General features: G+C 45.0%; 1 protein-coding gene across 5 annotated transcripts in view; it reads left to right on the plus strand.

Annotated features, from left to right (window-relative positions):
* The window catches only part of kcnc3b (potassium voltage-gated channel, Shaw-related subfamily, member 3b), a 56,905-nt gene that overhangs the window by 23,948 nt on the left and 19,989 nt on the right, over positions 1 to 12,968 (plus strand). For 4 of the 5 annotated variants that reach the window (XM_048232686.1, XM_048232682.1, XM_048232683.1 and 1 more), the window contains exons 3-4: positions 6,906 to 7,896; positions 10,625 to 10,813. In XM_048232686.1, the coding sequence (XP_048088643.1) occupies positions 6,906 to 7,896; positions 10,625 to 10,813 (1,180 nt within the window). Of the gene's footprint in view, positions 1 to 6,905; positions 7,897 to 10,624; positions 10,814 to 12,460; positions 12,581 to 12,968 lie in introns of all 5 variants that reach the window. The other variant, XM_048232685.1, reaches the window with a different exon arrangement.

Consider the following 12,968-nt stretch of genomic DNA (forward strand, 5'->3'; position numbering starts at 1 on the left):
GCGTGTGTGTGTGTGTGTGTGTGTGTGTGTGTGTGTGTGTGTGTGTGTGTGTGTGTGTGTGTCTGTGCAAGCACGCATGTGTGTGTGTTTACTGCGGCACTGCCTCATCACCGTCTCCATGACGACCACTGCGCTAGCTTCCCCTTCCATCACCAAGGACAGAGCCCCGCCAAATATGCCCCCCTGCTGCACTGGGGCCTGCTCAGAACTGGTCCCCTGCCAAATAGTGATCCCAGGCTAGCCTGCCTAAAAACAGTGGCTGTGGTGCGCAGGTTTGTCATTCAAAGCGCCTGTGACCTTGAGTTAAGCGCCCTGCTTCCATTACCATTCACATTAGATAGAGTGAGTGGACCAGCCCCTCTCTCTCTCTGAGACATGGTGCAGTGGTGTATATGGACAAGCACACTCTCTCAGACACACTCACACACACACACACTCTCTCTCACACACACACACACTCACACACACAGTCATGGGTATGTGGGCACAGTCAAGCACACACACACACACCCTTGGAGAAGAGATTTCATTAGTGGTCGAGCGGTGGGCCGCGTGTGAGAGGCATGGCCAGTGTGCCGCGTGTGTAAGTGAATGATCCTCGGTGATGGATGCTCCTATTGATCGGAGTGTGCAGGTCGACTGGCTGTGCTTTGTGCTGGGGCTCCTGAGGGGAGCGCTCACAGCTAATATGCTAATTACTGCTACTGATACTGGAAGGTCGACGCTAGCAAGTGTACTCAGACAAGGGAAAGCGACGCAGATTGTTAATGTCAGTAAACTAAATTGGTTCAATCTGAGCAAAACTAGATTTTGACTATCCTTGTAATGTCTGTGGAGATGTCGTCTGCTGCTAGTTCAGTGCTAACAATAACAATTAACAGTACCTACTGTTTACGTTTACATACTGTACTGTGGTTTAATGCTCTGCTAAAACCAACAGCTTGTTGTGCATCTGTACTGAAATTCTGCTGGAGAGTGTTGTTCAACTTACTACTGATGTGCTGTTGTTCCAAGGAGATGGCTAGTTAGCAAGGTCAGACCTCCAAATTAAGATGCACAACACCCCACCCTCTATTCCACCGTAGACTCAGAGGGCATTGCATAATATCCATACTATGATATGATATAACAGATGACATTTTCTTTAGTAAGGCACTGAGAAGACTACACTTATGCTGTGGCGCTACGTACAGGAAACAGCCTTTAATATAATGGATGGGACGAAATATTGATACAGGAAAATATTATATGACTTCTCTCTGTGATAGGTTATTGATACGCTGCCACCAAATATCAATATTTTTACGAAAATATTAAATTCAAATTCTATATTATGTCTATAAATGTCAATTTAACTTAAAATCATGAATCGTACAGAATCGTGAATTGAGCGTATTGTTTCATTGTGATGTACCATAAATTATTTTTTTTGTATATTGCAGTCTCATTACAGAGTCACTGATTTATAATTTTAACGTTACTGTATGCAAAGTATCGTAGGCAAAGTGTCGGATCATCAAGATATTATGCAGTGTTTGCATCCCCTACTTTTATATAACGACATTTCAGGCATCTAATTTAATGAGCATTTTATGATTTTGTCGCAGCCTTTTACCGCCTCTTTCATCATCTGTCCCTTTGTGTGTCTGCCCTGATCTACAGTACTGTTTATCTTCATTGCTTATAAAAGACAAGACTTTCTAAGTTCACACGCACACATACGCACACACTCACACGCACACACACACATACACACACACACACACACACACACACACACACAAACACACACACATTCAGCAACTGTATTCACTCACACACATATATTTCACGCAAACCTTTCAAAATATTTTTGTTTACAGTTTTTTTCAAATGCTTACACACAAAATCTTTGCTTGTCACACAATTTTCTAAACATGTCTTCCAAACATCATAACCCCACACCAAATCTGCAAAACCATACACTAATTCTCAGTGTTTGACTCAGTTTTCAATTGACTAAAACACATTTTGCAAAACACCACACACAATTTTCTACTGAACACACAAAAATCGAACAGGAAGTAGCATGATTTCATTTTTCAAACCTACCAAAATGCCACACTTATTCACCAGTGCTTCACTCTCTCTCCTCACATATGTAAACACTCATTATCCTCTCAATCTGCTCCTAGAGGATTTACGGTGGAAATGTTCAGAACCAATGCAGATACTTTGAAAGGAATGTTCTACAAAAAGTCGACTTTATGTACAGTAAAACTATATAAACTATATTTTTGTGTCTCCCCAAGTTACCGTTAGCTCCCACCTATGAATACATACACCCCACACACACACACACACACACACACACACACACACACATAAACACAGACACACACACTTTTCTTTGAAAAAAGCAAAGTACAGTAATTTGATAGTAGTCAGTCATTTCCGTCTTATAGGCAAAATCAGCTTTTTCAGAACTCCATGTACATCTGGTGGTCATTGTATTTTGCTTTGCTTTGGTCTTGTTGGCTGTAAAATACTGTATTTGCAACAGCAAATTATTTGCGAAAAATCACTATTTTTGGTTTCAATACAGTAATACTGTGTATTTCAACTTCTCTCTGTACCGTAACTTTCACTCTTGTATGGAAATACATAAAGCCTATGAAAGACAGAAGAGCGTTTTGAGCAACAGTGTGTACATGATGTATCCAAAATGTCATATTATGACAAACATGTTTGTAATGTGAGGCGAATGTTTGCTTTAAAGATGTGTTTTTGACATTTTGAATGTTGTGTTTTATTTTGCCGGAGATTTGAGGCATTTTGCATTTTATGTGAGCAATTGTGGGTTTTGTGTGTGGTGTTTTGAAAAATAGACACAGAGTTTTGAAAACGTGTGTAAACAATTGTAAAAAAAACCATAAAATTATGGTCATGAATTCACTCAGCACTACGTTTGTGAAGTAACACATACACACTAATGCTTGCCACATACACAGATGTGTAGGCATGCACACACACACACACACTCACACGCACACATACACACACAGACAAGTCTGACTCAATGCTCTCTGTCTCATTGCTGCGATGGTCTCACCTCGAGTTTGCCCTGCCGTTCATACAAACACATGCGCTGAGTTAGTCACCGCCATGATACTCACACTGCAGCCCCAAGCAAGTAAAGCTCAGATGCAGCTCTTTGCCCTTATTTTGATTTTTTTCGCATGAATTCTCTCCCATTTCCGAGCCTTATTGATGCCCTCTGACCCCATGATATCTGTTCTTCCCTGAGGAATTTCCTTGATTTCTCCCTGTCTTCTGCCTTCCTAGAGAGAGAGGGAGAGAGAGAGAGAGGGAGAGAGAGAGAGAGAGAGAGAGAGAGAGAGAGAGAGAGAGCGGCAGAGCAAGAGAGAGACACTAAGGGAAAGTGATGCATTTGCTTTAACACAATGAAGCAGAGAGAGAAGAGCCTAGAGCCGGAAGGGAATTTGAATGACTGCTCGGACTAAGTGGTGGCGTCTTTAGGAATCAGGGAAAATGCCTGATGCACTTTCATATACCAGAGGGTCTCTCTCTCTCTCTCTCTCCCTCTCTCTCTCTCTGCCTCGCTCCTAGTCTGGCTTTCTCTTTTTCTCTTTCCCTCTCTTTCTGTCTTGGTCTGCCTCTCTTTCTTTCTCTCTGTCTCTCTCTCATTTGTTCTTTTGTAGGGTCATCAGTCATATATGTATGAGCCAACAACGTGGCAGGTTTGTTTAAACCTCTGAGAAAATGGGGGTAGCAGCCACTGAGCACAGCGTTAGGGGTGCAGAGTGAGAGGAGACAGCATTGTGTGTGTGTGTGTTTGTGTCTGTGTGTGTGTGGTGGGGGGTGACAAGAGAGGAAATATGAATACAAGAAGAAAGAAGGGATGAAGGGATTGGGGGGCAGAACGGGTGGAGAGAAGGGTGGGTAGAGGGGGCAGTACAGCTTGCAGTTTGTGATTGAGAACCTGGCCAGTGAGAGGGGAGACGACAAGAGAAGGAGAGAGAGAGAGAGAGAGAGAGGGAGAACACTGCAGCAGCTACAAAGTAGGTCATGCCTGGGCTGGTGTGAAGCATGGTGAGGGAGAAGGGGAAAGATGGAGGCAGACAGGGAAAGACAGAAGGAGTGAGAAAGGAAGCAGGAAGCTCCGTGTGTCTGGTGTGTGTGTGTGTGTGTGTGTGTGTGTGTGTGTGTGTGTGTGTGTGTGTGTCTGTCTGGTGTGTGTGTGTGTGTGTGTGTGTGTGTGTGAGGAGGGGTGGGGGGTAGCCAGTAGAAGACCGTGGGGAATAACCTCAATGTAGACACAGTCATTACAGCCCCTCTCTTTCCCTCTCTCGCACTCACAGGGCCGTTGTGTCTCGCTCAAGCACTAAATGGGAAATGGATACACTTTGTTGATTTGAGGGAGAGAAGCGAGACATGCTGCTGTAAGGGGGGTAGTGGTGGTGGGGACAGAACTAGGGAGAACAATTCAGAATTGATTTCAAGAGCAATGCACACACACACACACACACACACACACACACACACACACACACACACACACACACACACACACACACACACACACACACACACACACACACACACACACACACACACACACATGCAGCACACACACACATACACACACACACAGGGACACGTGTATGTGTAAGAGGGGAAGAGACAGAGAGAGAGAGAGAAAGAGAAAGAAAGAAAGAGAGAGCAGGTGGAGGGGGAAAAAGGAGGCAGATACTGGGGTGGTTATGAAACAGATATGGAAGCAATAGAGGGAGGGGAGACAGGGAGTGGAGAGGTGGCTAGATTGGTTAAAAAAAGCACTCAACCCCATTTCAGTGCCTGTAGAGCTTATTCGCATGGGTTGCCGTGTGTGAGATGTAGTTGCCTGTGTGTGTGTGTGTGTGTTTGTGTGTGTGTGTATGTGCATGTGTGTGTGTGTGTGTGTGTGTGTGTGTGTGTGTGTGTGTGTGTGTGTGTGTGTGTGTACATGTGTTTGAGTGGCTTTGCATGTATGGAGGGATATTTGTGTGTGTGTGTGTGTGAGAGGGAAGGAGAGAGTGAGGGAGGGCGAGAGAGAGAGAGGCTTCGGTGAAGTACACATACAAACCCCTCAACTCTGTCTCTACAGTATGGATGAGTGTCTTCTCTTAGTCTGTGTGTTTCATAATTCATAGGAATGCATTAAGAGCACGGCGCAGAACATACACACGGAATCTTAATGAGGACCCAGTCCATGGAGAAAGAGGGGGAAAAGGAACAGATATGAACCGTGGCAGGCGCTAGTGTTTTGAACGTTACCGACCGGACTCGAGCGGGACCACTCTCTCTAAACCACAATGAGCTAGAGTAGCCTATTAGCCGCCTCCCATCCAAAGGAATCTCCGCTGTAGTGGCTCTCAAGAGTTTCCGGGAGATTCTGTTCCATTAATCCTCAGATCTTCGGTTGATGTGAAAAAGATGCTTGCGACAGGCCTGTTTTGTCAGCACTAATGAAACGATAAACACGCAGGCAGCAAAGCTTAAAGTAGGGCAGTTACGTCAGCCGGGCCTCACAGACGGAAAAGTAGACCCACATCTTCCTGGCTCCGAGATGGTCCGTGTGGGGCTCGGAGGAACAGCTGAGTAGTCCCACACAGGGAGTGAAGTACGGAAATTGGACGCTCCTTCTACAGGGTTGGTCTCCCCCCAACCCCCAAAGGACTGGGCCAATTAAGAATGGTGTCCAAACAGAAATAAAGTTAGCATCAGCACTTACCTCAGCCAGCGCACAGATGTGTTTTATCTGAGTCACAGACAATAGGCGAGACACATGAGTAAAATGTGTTCAAACGTTGGCTTTGATGCAGAACTGCTCTCAACTGGGCTAGGGTGCCTTCTTTTGGCAAGGAGAGTTTCAACTGCTATGAACTACTGTATAGAGTTATACATTGAGGATATGTGTAGTGATTTATATTCTGTAAAATAGTACAGAGGAAGGCAAAACATTTGACTATAAAGTGTGCAGAATTCTTCAAATTTGGATTCCTGATGGACACTATAAATGCCTATAAACAGTATAGATATTATAATACTGGTACACTGACACAAGATGAAGGGGAGATACAGTAACAGGGCATTTGTTAAGGATTTTATACGGTGCTTATGCCTTCAGAGACTGTCTGCAGTCTGCAGTTTTACTGGAATTCATTTTGTTTACTCTAAGTGTCCAGACATGCAGAGAAATGTTATCGTCAGTCATTAGATACAGCAAATGTGATCATTATCAAGATAAAGTTACTGGTGTACATTTAGGGCTTTTGCTAATACATTTGTTGAATTAGTTCATGCTATTTAAAGAGTCTGGAAAAAGAGCCTAGCACATTCTCTGGAGCATTTCACATCTCCACTGTGACTTGATGTCACAAATCATTTTTATATTGATCCTCTCACTACTGATGTCCCACATAGAGACTTCCAGAAAGTTTCCCCTACTGCATGGTATGGTCTGCCAGATGATGCCTGGGTGCCATCCAAATGGGCGTTTGTCCTTTAGTCCAGTAGGCATGATTCCAATTGTTGCTATTTTGTTTCCCTCTCTTGTTCATTCAGTATAAAATGTGTTTATTATCATTTAGATTTTTAATTTGTATTCATTTAGCAGACGCTTTTATCCAAAGCGACTTACACATACATGTCAATTTTATTACATTATTGTATAAGGGCCATAGTCCCCAGAGCAATACGGAGTTTAGTGCCTTGCTCATGGGCACAACAGTGGAAGCTTTTCAGGCTACTGCATGCTAGCCCGGCTCCTTAGCCACTATGTTACCACCAAACCATAATCAGACATTTAACTGTATAGGTATATATATCTCACTCCTGTTTCCTGTTCCCATGTTCTCTTACAGTATGTGGCGTTCCTCTCTCTCTTCTTCATCCTCGTCTCCATCTCCACCTTCTGCATGGAGACCCACGAGGCCTTCAACACCATCTACAACCGCACAGAGAACGTGACTGTGGGCAACACCACCCAGGAGGAGGTGGTGTACGAGGTGGTGACCGACAGCTGGCTGACCTACGTTGAGGGCGTGTGCGTCATCTGGTTCACCATCGAGGTGATCACGCGTGTGTTCTTCTGCCCGGACAAGGCAGAGTTTTTCAAGAGCTCGCTGAACATCATTGACTTTGTGGCCATCCTGCCCTTCTACCTGGAGGTGGGCCTGAGTGGCCTCTCCTCCAAGGCCGCCAAGGACGTGCTGGGCTTCCTGCGTGTGGTGCGTTTCGTGCGAATCCTGCGTATCTTTAAGCTGACGCGCCACTTCGTGGGGCTGCGCGTGCTGGGCCACACGCTCCGCGCCAGCACCAACGAGTTTCTCCTGCTCATCATCTTCCTCGCGCTGGGCGTGCTCATCTTCGCCACCATGATCTACTACGCCGAGCGCATCGGCGCCGACCCTGCCGACCCCACCGCCAGCGCCCACACCAACTTCAAGAACATCCCCATCGGCTTCTGGTGGGCCGTGGTCACCATGACCACGCTGGGCTACGGGGACATGTACCCAGAGACGTGGTCGGGGATGCTGGTGGGCGCTCTCTGCGCCCTGGCAGGCGTGTTGACCATCGCCATGCCTGTGCCCGTCATCGTCAACAACTTCGGCATGTACTACTCGTTGGCCATGGCCAAGCAGAAGCTGCCCAAGAAGAAGAACAAACACATTCCACGGGCACCCCAGCCAGGCTCGCCCAACTACTGTAAGCCGGACGCGCTCGCCATGGCTACCGCCTCGCCCCAGAGAATCTTGGGTAACGTGCTGGGCGGCGTGATGGGCTCAGGGGGCTCACTGGGGCTCACTGGGGACTGTCCACTCGCACAGGAGGAGATCATCGAGATAAACCGAGGTGAGTTGGAGGGAGCAGGTGACACTGTCTTTGCAGAAGAAGCTGGAGAAACTAATCGTAGTTAGGTCTCCGATCAGAATTATTTATTTTTTTATTATTTAAGAGAACAGTAAGCTTATTAGATACAACTATAAGTAGTTTCAGATTTTTTTTTAGAAATAGTCTTTGAGAGACTGTAACCTATAACTGAGCTGAGTTTCCACTCTGCTCATTTGCAGATTTTATGCACATTCGTGAAAATTCTGCTAAAGAAATGCTTATCTGCATGCATTTCTATTCCCTGTTTTATGCAAAATTAAAATGGACATTCTCCTAATAAAGGGAAGAGTTCTGAACAGTTGTGTGCTCAAAATGTAAGGTCATTAGGGCAACGTTTATGGAAACATGTAGGTATAGATGCAACAAATGCGAATAAACTGTTTCCATCCACTTTAATCCCATTATACTTATGCGACTTAGGGGGTAATCTCGCCCCTCTAGCAAATCAAATTGGTATGCAGTTTCCAGTCAGAATTTCCTGTTCGAATGGTCAAAATGTGCATGATAAAGTTGAATGGAAACCCAGCTACGGAGAAGTTAGAGGGCTAAATCCAGCTGAACTGTGATTCACAGCATCTGCTTCAGATGTGCCTCAGTTCTTGAGCATAAGTGTTATAGAAACCTTCATATTTATCCATATGGCAACTATTATCAGCACATGTACTGTATTATCAGCACATTTAGGACGGTTGTGCTTTTATATTATATATCCTCTAGCTTGCAGTGAGTTATAAACAAAGACATTAAGAGAGAGGAGAGACAGTATATCATCATTTCAATTCATTAATATCTTTAGTTAATTGTAGATTTTCAGTAACCATTGCATTTACTTTCCACTTTAATTTAGGATTGGGTAGTGTGGGTAGTACGGTATGTTATTATTCTCATTGTCTGCTTTTGAGTGCTTTTGTAGGCACCATCAGATCTGATCTCTAATTTATGATCAACTAGTTAAGTCCAGACACTCGCCCTGAGCGTTCCGTCTGTCTGCAGCCCACAGACTCTAATGACTTAATGTGTTATTGTTTTTACACATAAACACACAGGCCAACACTGCAGGCAGGCAGGCGGGCGGAGATGCGTCTCGGCCTGCTCGGGGGCTTGGACGCTGCAGCTGTGTGTTAGAGAAGGCCACGCCACTGATTCAGGGCTAAGGGTCAAGTGTCTGCAAACTGTCCATGTTCAACACGGGAAATTTGTTAGACTAGCCACCAAAAGGATTCTCTCGCCTCCAAATACAGCAGGAGTCATCAGTATGTTTTAGACCACAAATATCAACATTGTTTAGGAAAAGCCAGAAGCAATCAAAGTGCACATCTCACATAACACTGAAGTGGCAGATTCCAGACTCTTTTATTTATTTATTTATTTATTTTTGATGAGGGGGAAACATACGCATGCATTGTTTATGAGATGGTTGTGATGTGATTTGTTCAGGATCATTTTCAGGAAAACTCCCTCTTCTCTCAAATAGCCAAAGCCATAAAAATGTCATTATGAATAATATTTTCAGCACCATATGGGGGATTTAATAGTAAGACTAACCAAATCCTTCCACATGATATCCTACTTAGGTTACTGTCATTAGTTTTGATTTTTTAATTCAGTGTAATTGGAAGCACTTGCTCGGCCTGCACTTCCCCCATTACAGTTTGCTGTGGGTATGTCAGTAAATAGTTGAGCTGTGAAGGCTATGAGATTAGAGCTGACAGCTGTGTCTGAGGAGATGAACAGCACTCGCCCTGCATATATTCTCTCTCTCTCTCTCTCTCTCTCTCTCTCTCTCTCTCTCTCTTTCTTCATCTCTCTCTCCTCTCTTTTTTGCTCTCTTGGTTTCTCTACCTTGTACCTCTCTGCTTCTTCTCTTCTTTCTCCTTCATATATATTTTTCTCCCTCTCTCTCCCTCTCTCTCTCTCTCTCTCTCTCTCTCTCTCTCTCCCTCTCTCTCTCTCTCTCCTACTGGTTCTTGCTGTGCTGTGCTGTGGTGTGCTGCATGAGCAAGGCCCTGCACACTCAGAGTTTCCTCAGCACACGTACACTCAGCTCATCTGGCACAGACAGGCAGCGCTCCAAGAGGATGCGTCAGTCTGGATTACAGATGCACGCATGTGTGTGTGTGTGTGTGTGTGTGTGTGTGTGTGTGTGTGTGCATGCATGTGTGTGTGTGTGTGTGTGCGTGTGTGTGCGTGTGTGTGCGTATGTGGTTGGGTGGGTTTATGTGCAGTGTCTGTATGTGTGTGTGTGTGTGTGTGTGTGTGTGTGTGTGTGTGTGTGTGTGTGTGTGTGTGTGTGTACATGTGCGTATGTGTATGTGGTAGGGTGGGTTTAACTTTATGTGCAGTGTGTGTGTGTGTGTGTGTGTGTGTGTGTGTGTGTGTGTGTGTGTGTGTGTGTGTGTGTGTCCGTTCATGAAGCATTATACTCACTGCTGGTGTCCTGCTCATTGAGATGCCCCCTCTCTCCTCCTGCTAACTCTCTGTTCTCTCTGTTTCTCCCTCAGCTAGAGTTCTTATCTCACTGCTCTGTGCCCTCTACCTCTCTCCTCATGCCTCACCCTTCATCCCTCGCTCTCTCTCTTCATCTCTCTGTCTCTCCCTCTCTCTCTCCTGTCCTGTTCTGTACCATATTTCTCCCCCCTTTCTCTCTCCACTGCACTTGTCTCTCTCCATCCCCTTCTCTCTTTCTCAGACTCCAAGCAGAACGGCGACGCGGCGAACGCGGCCCTGGCCAACGAGGACTGCCCCACCATTGACCAGGTGCTGAGCCCCGAGGAGCGCAGCCCGGCTGGCCGCACCCGCGATGTCTACCCGCAGGACCGCGCCTGCTTCCTGCTGAACACGCGCGAGTTCCGCACCACTGACACAAACGTGAGGAAAGGTAAGACTCCTGCACCTGCCACCACCACTGCTCCCAAACCCACCCTCCAATCCCCTCCAAGAATAATAATAATCCTAATCATAATGATAATACGATAATAACAATAACCCACTACAAAGATCTGTGCTCCTAATCTGAAATGTTATGGATCTGCGCCGGCAGAGCTGTGCTCCCAACTAAACCTGCTAACGCCAGTTCATAGCCATCACTAAAATGCCTCATGTCTACTCTACATACACGCCATTACACGACAGTGGACTGAATCCGCCATCTAGCAGATGGAGATCTATATTTGTGTGCACTGACTTGCCAAGGGCAAACACACACTCAAACACACACACACACACACACACACACACACACGGACACACGGACATAACAACGGGCAGCGAAGCTGGGAATATAGATCTACACCCATAACCCTAATACAGAGCCATACATCCCGCCTGTTAACGTCTAGACCAAGCCACAGTAACTTGTCTAGCAGCTTTCGTCCATCCTCTCCTTGCTTCTGTCACTGCTTTGACTCCTGCCTCTCTCTTTCTATCTATGATCTCTTTCTCTATCTCTCCATTCTCTCTGTCTGTTTGTCTATGTAGCTCAGTATCTATCTTTCACTCTTTCTTTGCTTCTTCTTTTATTTGGGTGTTTGTCCCTTTCTCTGACTGTATGTCAAACATTGTCTTTCTTTTAATCATTTTTATGTCATCTCTCTCTCTATCTATCTATCTATCTATCTATCTATCTATGTATGTATCTATCTATCTATCTATCTATCTATCTATCTATCTATCTGTCTGTCTATCTATCTGTGTATCTATCTATCTATCTATCTATCTATGTATCTATCTATCTATCTATCTATCTATCTATGTATCTATCTATCTATCTATCTATCTGTGTATCTATCTATCTATCTGTATCTATCTATCTATCTATCTATCTATCTATCTATCTATCTATCTGTGTATCTATCTATCTATCTATCTATCTATCTATGTATCTATCTATCTATCTATCTATCTGTGTATCTATCTATCTATCTATCTATCTATCTATCTATCTATCTATCTGTGTATCTATCTATCTATCTATCTATCTATCTATCTATCTGTGTATCTATCTATCTATCTATCTATCTATCTATCTATCTATCTCTTGTTCTTTCTTTATCTGTCTCTTTCTTGGATATTTAACTGCATTAATTTCCTTCTCATTTACCCCTTTCTGCCTCTTTTTCTCTTTTCCTCTCTTCACTCTCTTCTCCATCTCACTTGTGCCTTTTATTACTTATTGCTTAATCCCAACTTTCCTCCATCTCTCTGTTGTCTTGCTTGTGCATCTTTCACTTTCCCATCGCTTCGGGGCTTATCACCCCCCTCCACATCCTCTCATTCCACCCCCCCACACACACACACACACACACACACACACATGCAATGTTCATCCCAAACCTACAACCCTCTGATCCATAATGTTACCCCTAAAACAAACACCCACCACCAAACCTGTACCTCCTTCCTCCATTACACCGACCCCCCTCCGAAACAACCCTAACACTCCCCTACCCTCTCCAACATCACCACAACCCCCCCACCCCCAAATTAACCCCCCCACACAACAACATATCCCACCGCCCCACCCCAGAGGCAGCAGCCCCTGACCCCTCCCTGGCTGAGGAATGGTATAAGCTGGAAGGGTCCCTGCTACAGCAGGACCTCAATGCAAACTCCGCCTCCTCCTGGATCAAACCATAAGCCCTGAGAGGTAACGTTGCCCTGCCACACAACATGGCAGCAGTAGCCAGCAAGCCCTGGGGCTCTGTGCTTGGTTAAAATCCACCCCTCTACATACACCCACGTACACACACACACGCACAATCCACACACAAAAAGACTCATATTTTAACACGGTAACAGACACACACATGAATCACAGGTACAGGTACACACAGTCACAGTGTTCTAATGTGTGTCGTTAGCCACAGGTGTATTCTAGTGATTGTATGTTGCATTCTTTTCTTGATAGAGTTGAAACGTGCAAATGACTGAGTGTTCTTTGTGTGGGCTTTTGCTCACGGGCTGGTTTATTGAGTTCAGGCTGTGTTGAGCATTCACTGTATTCACCAATACAGATATGAAATGTAGCCAGATTT

This window comes from Alosa alosa, chromosome 22 (genome assembly GCF_017589495.1).
Source record: "Alosa alosa isolate M-15738 ecotype Scorff River chromosome 22, AALO_Geno_1.1, whole genome shotgun sequence".
In the NCBI taxonomy this organism is placed as follows: domain Eukaryota; kingdom Metazoa; phylum Chordata; class Actinopteri; order Clupeiformes; family Clupeidae; genus Alosa; species Alosa alosa.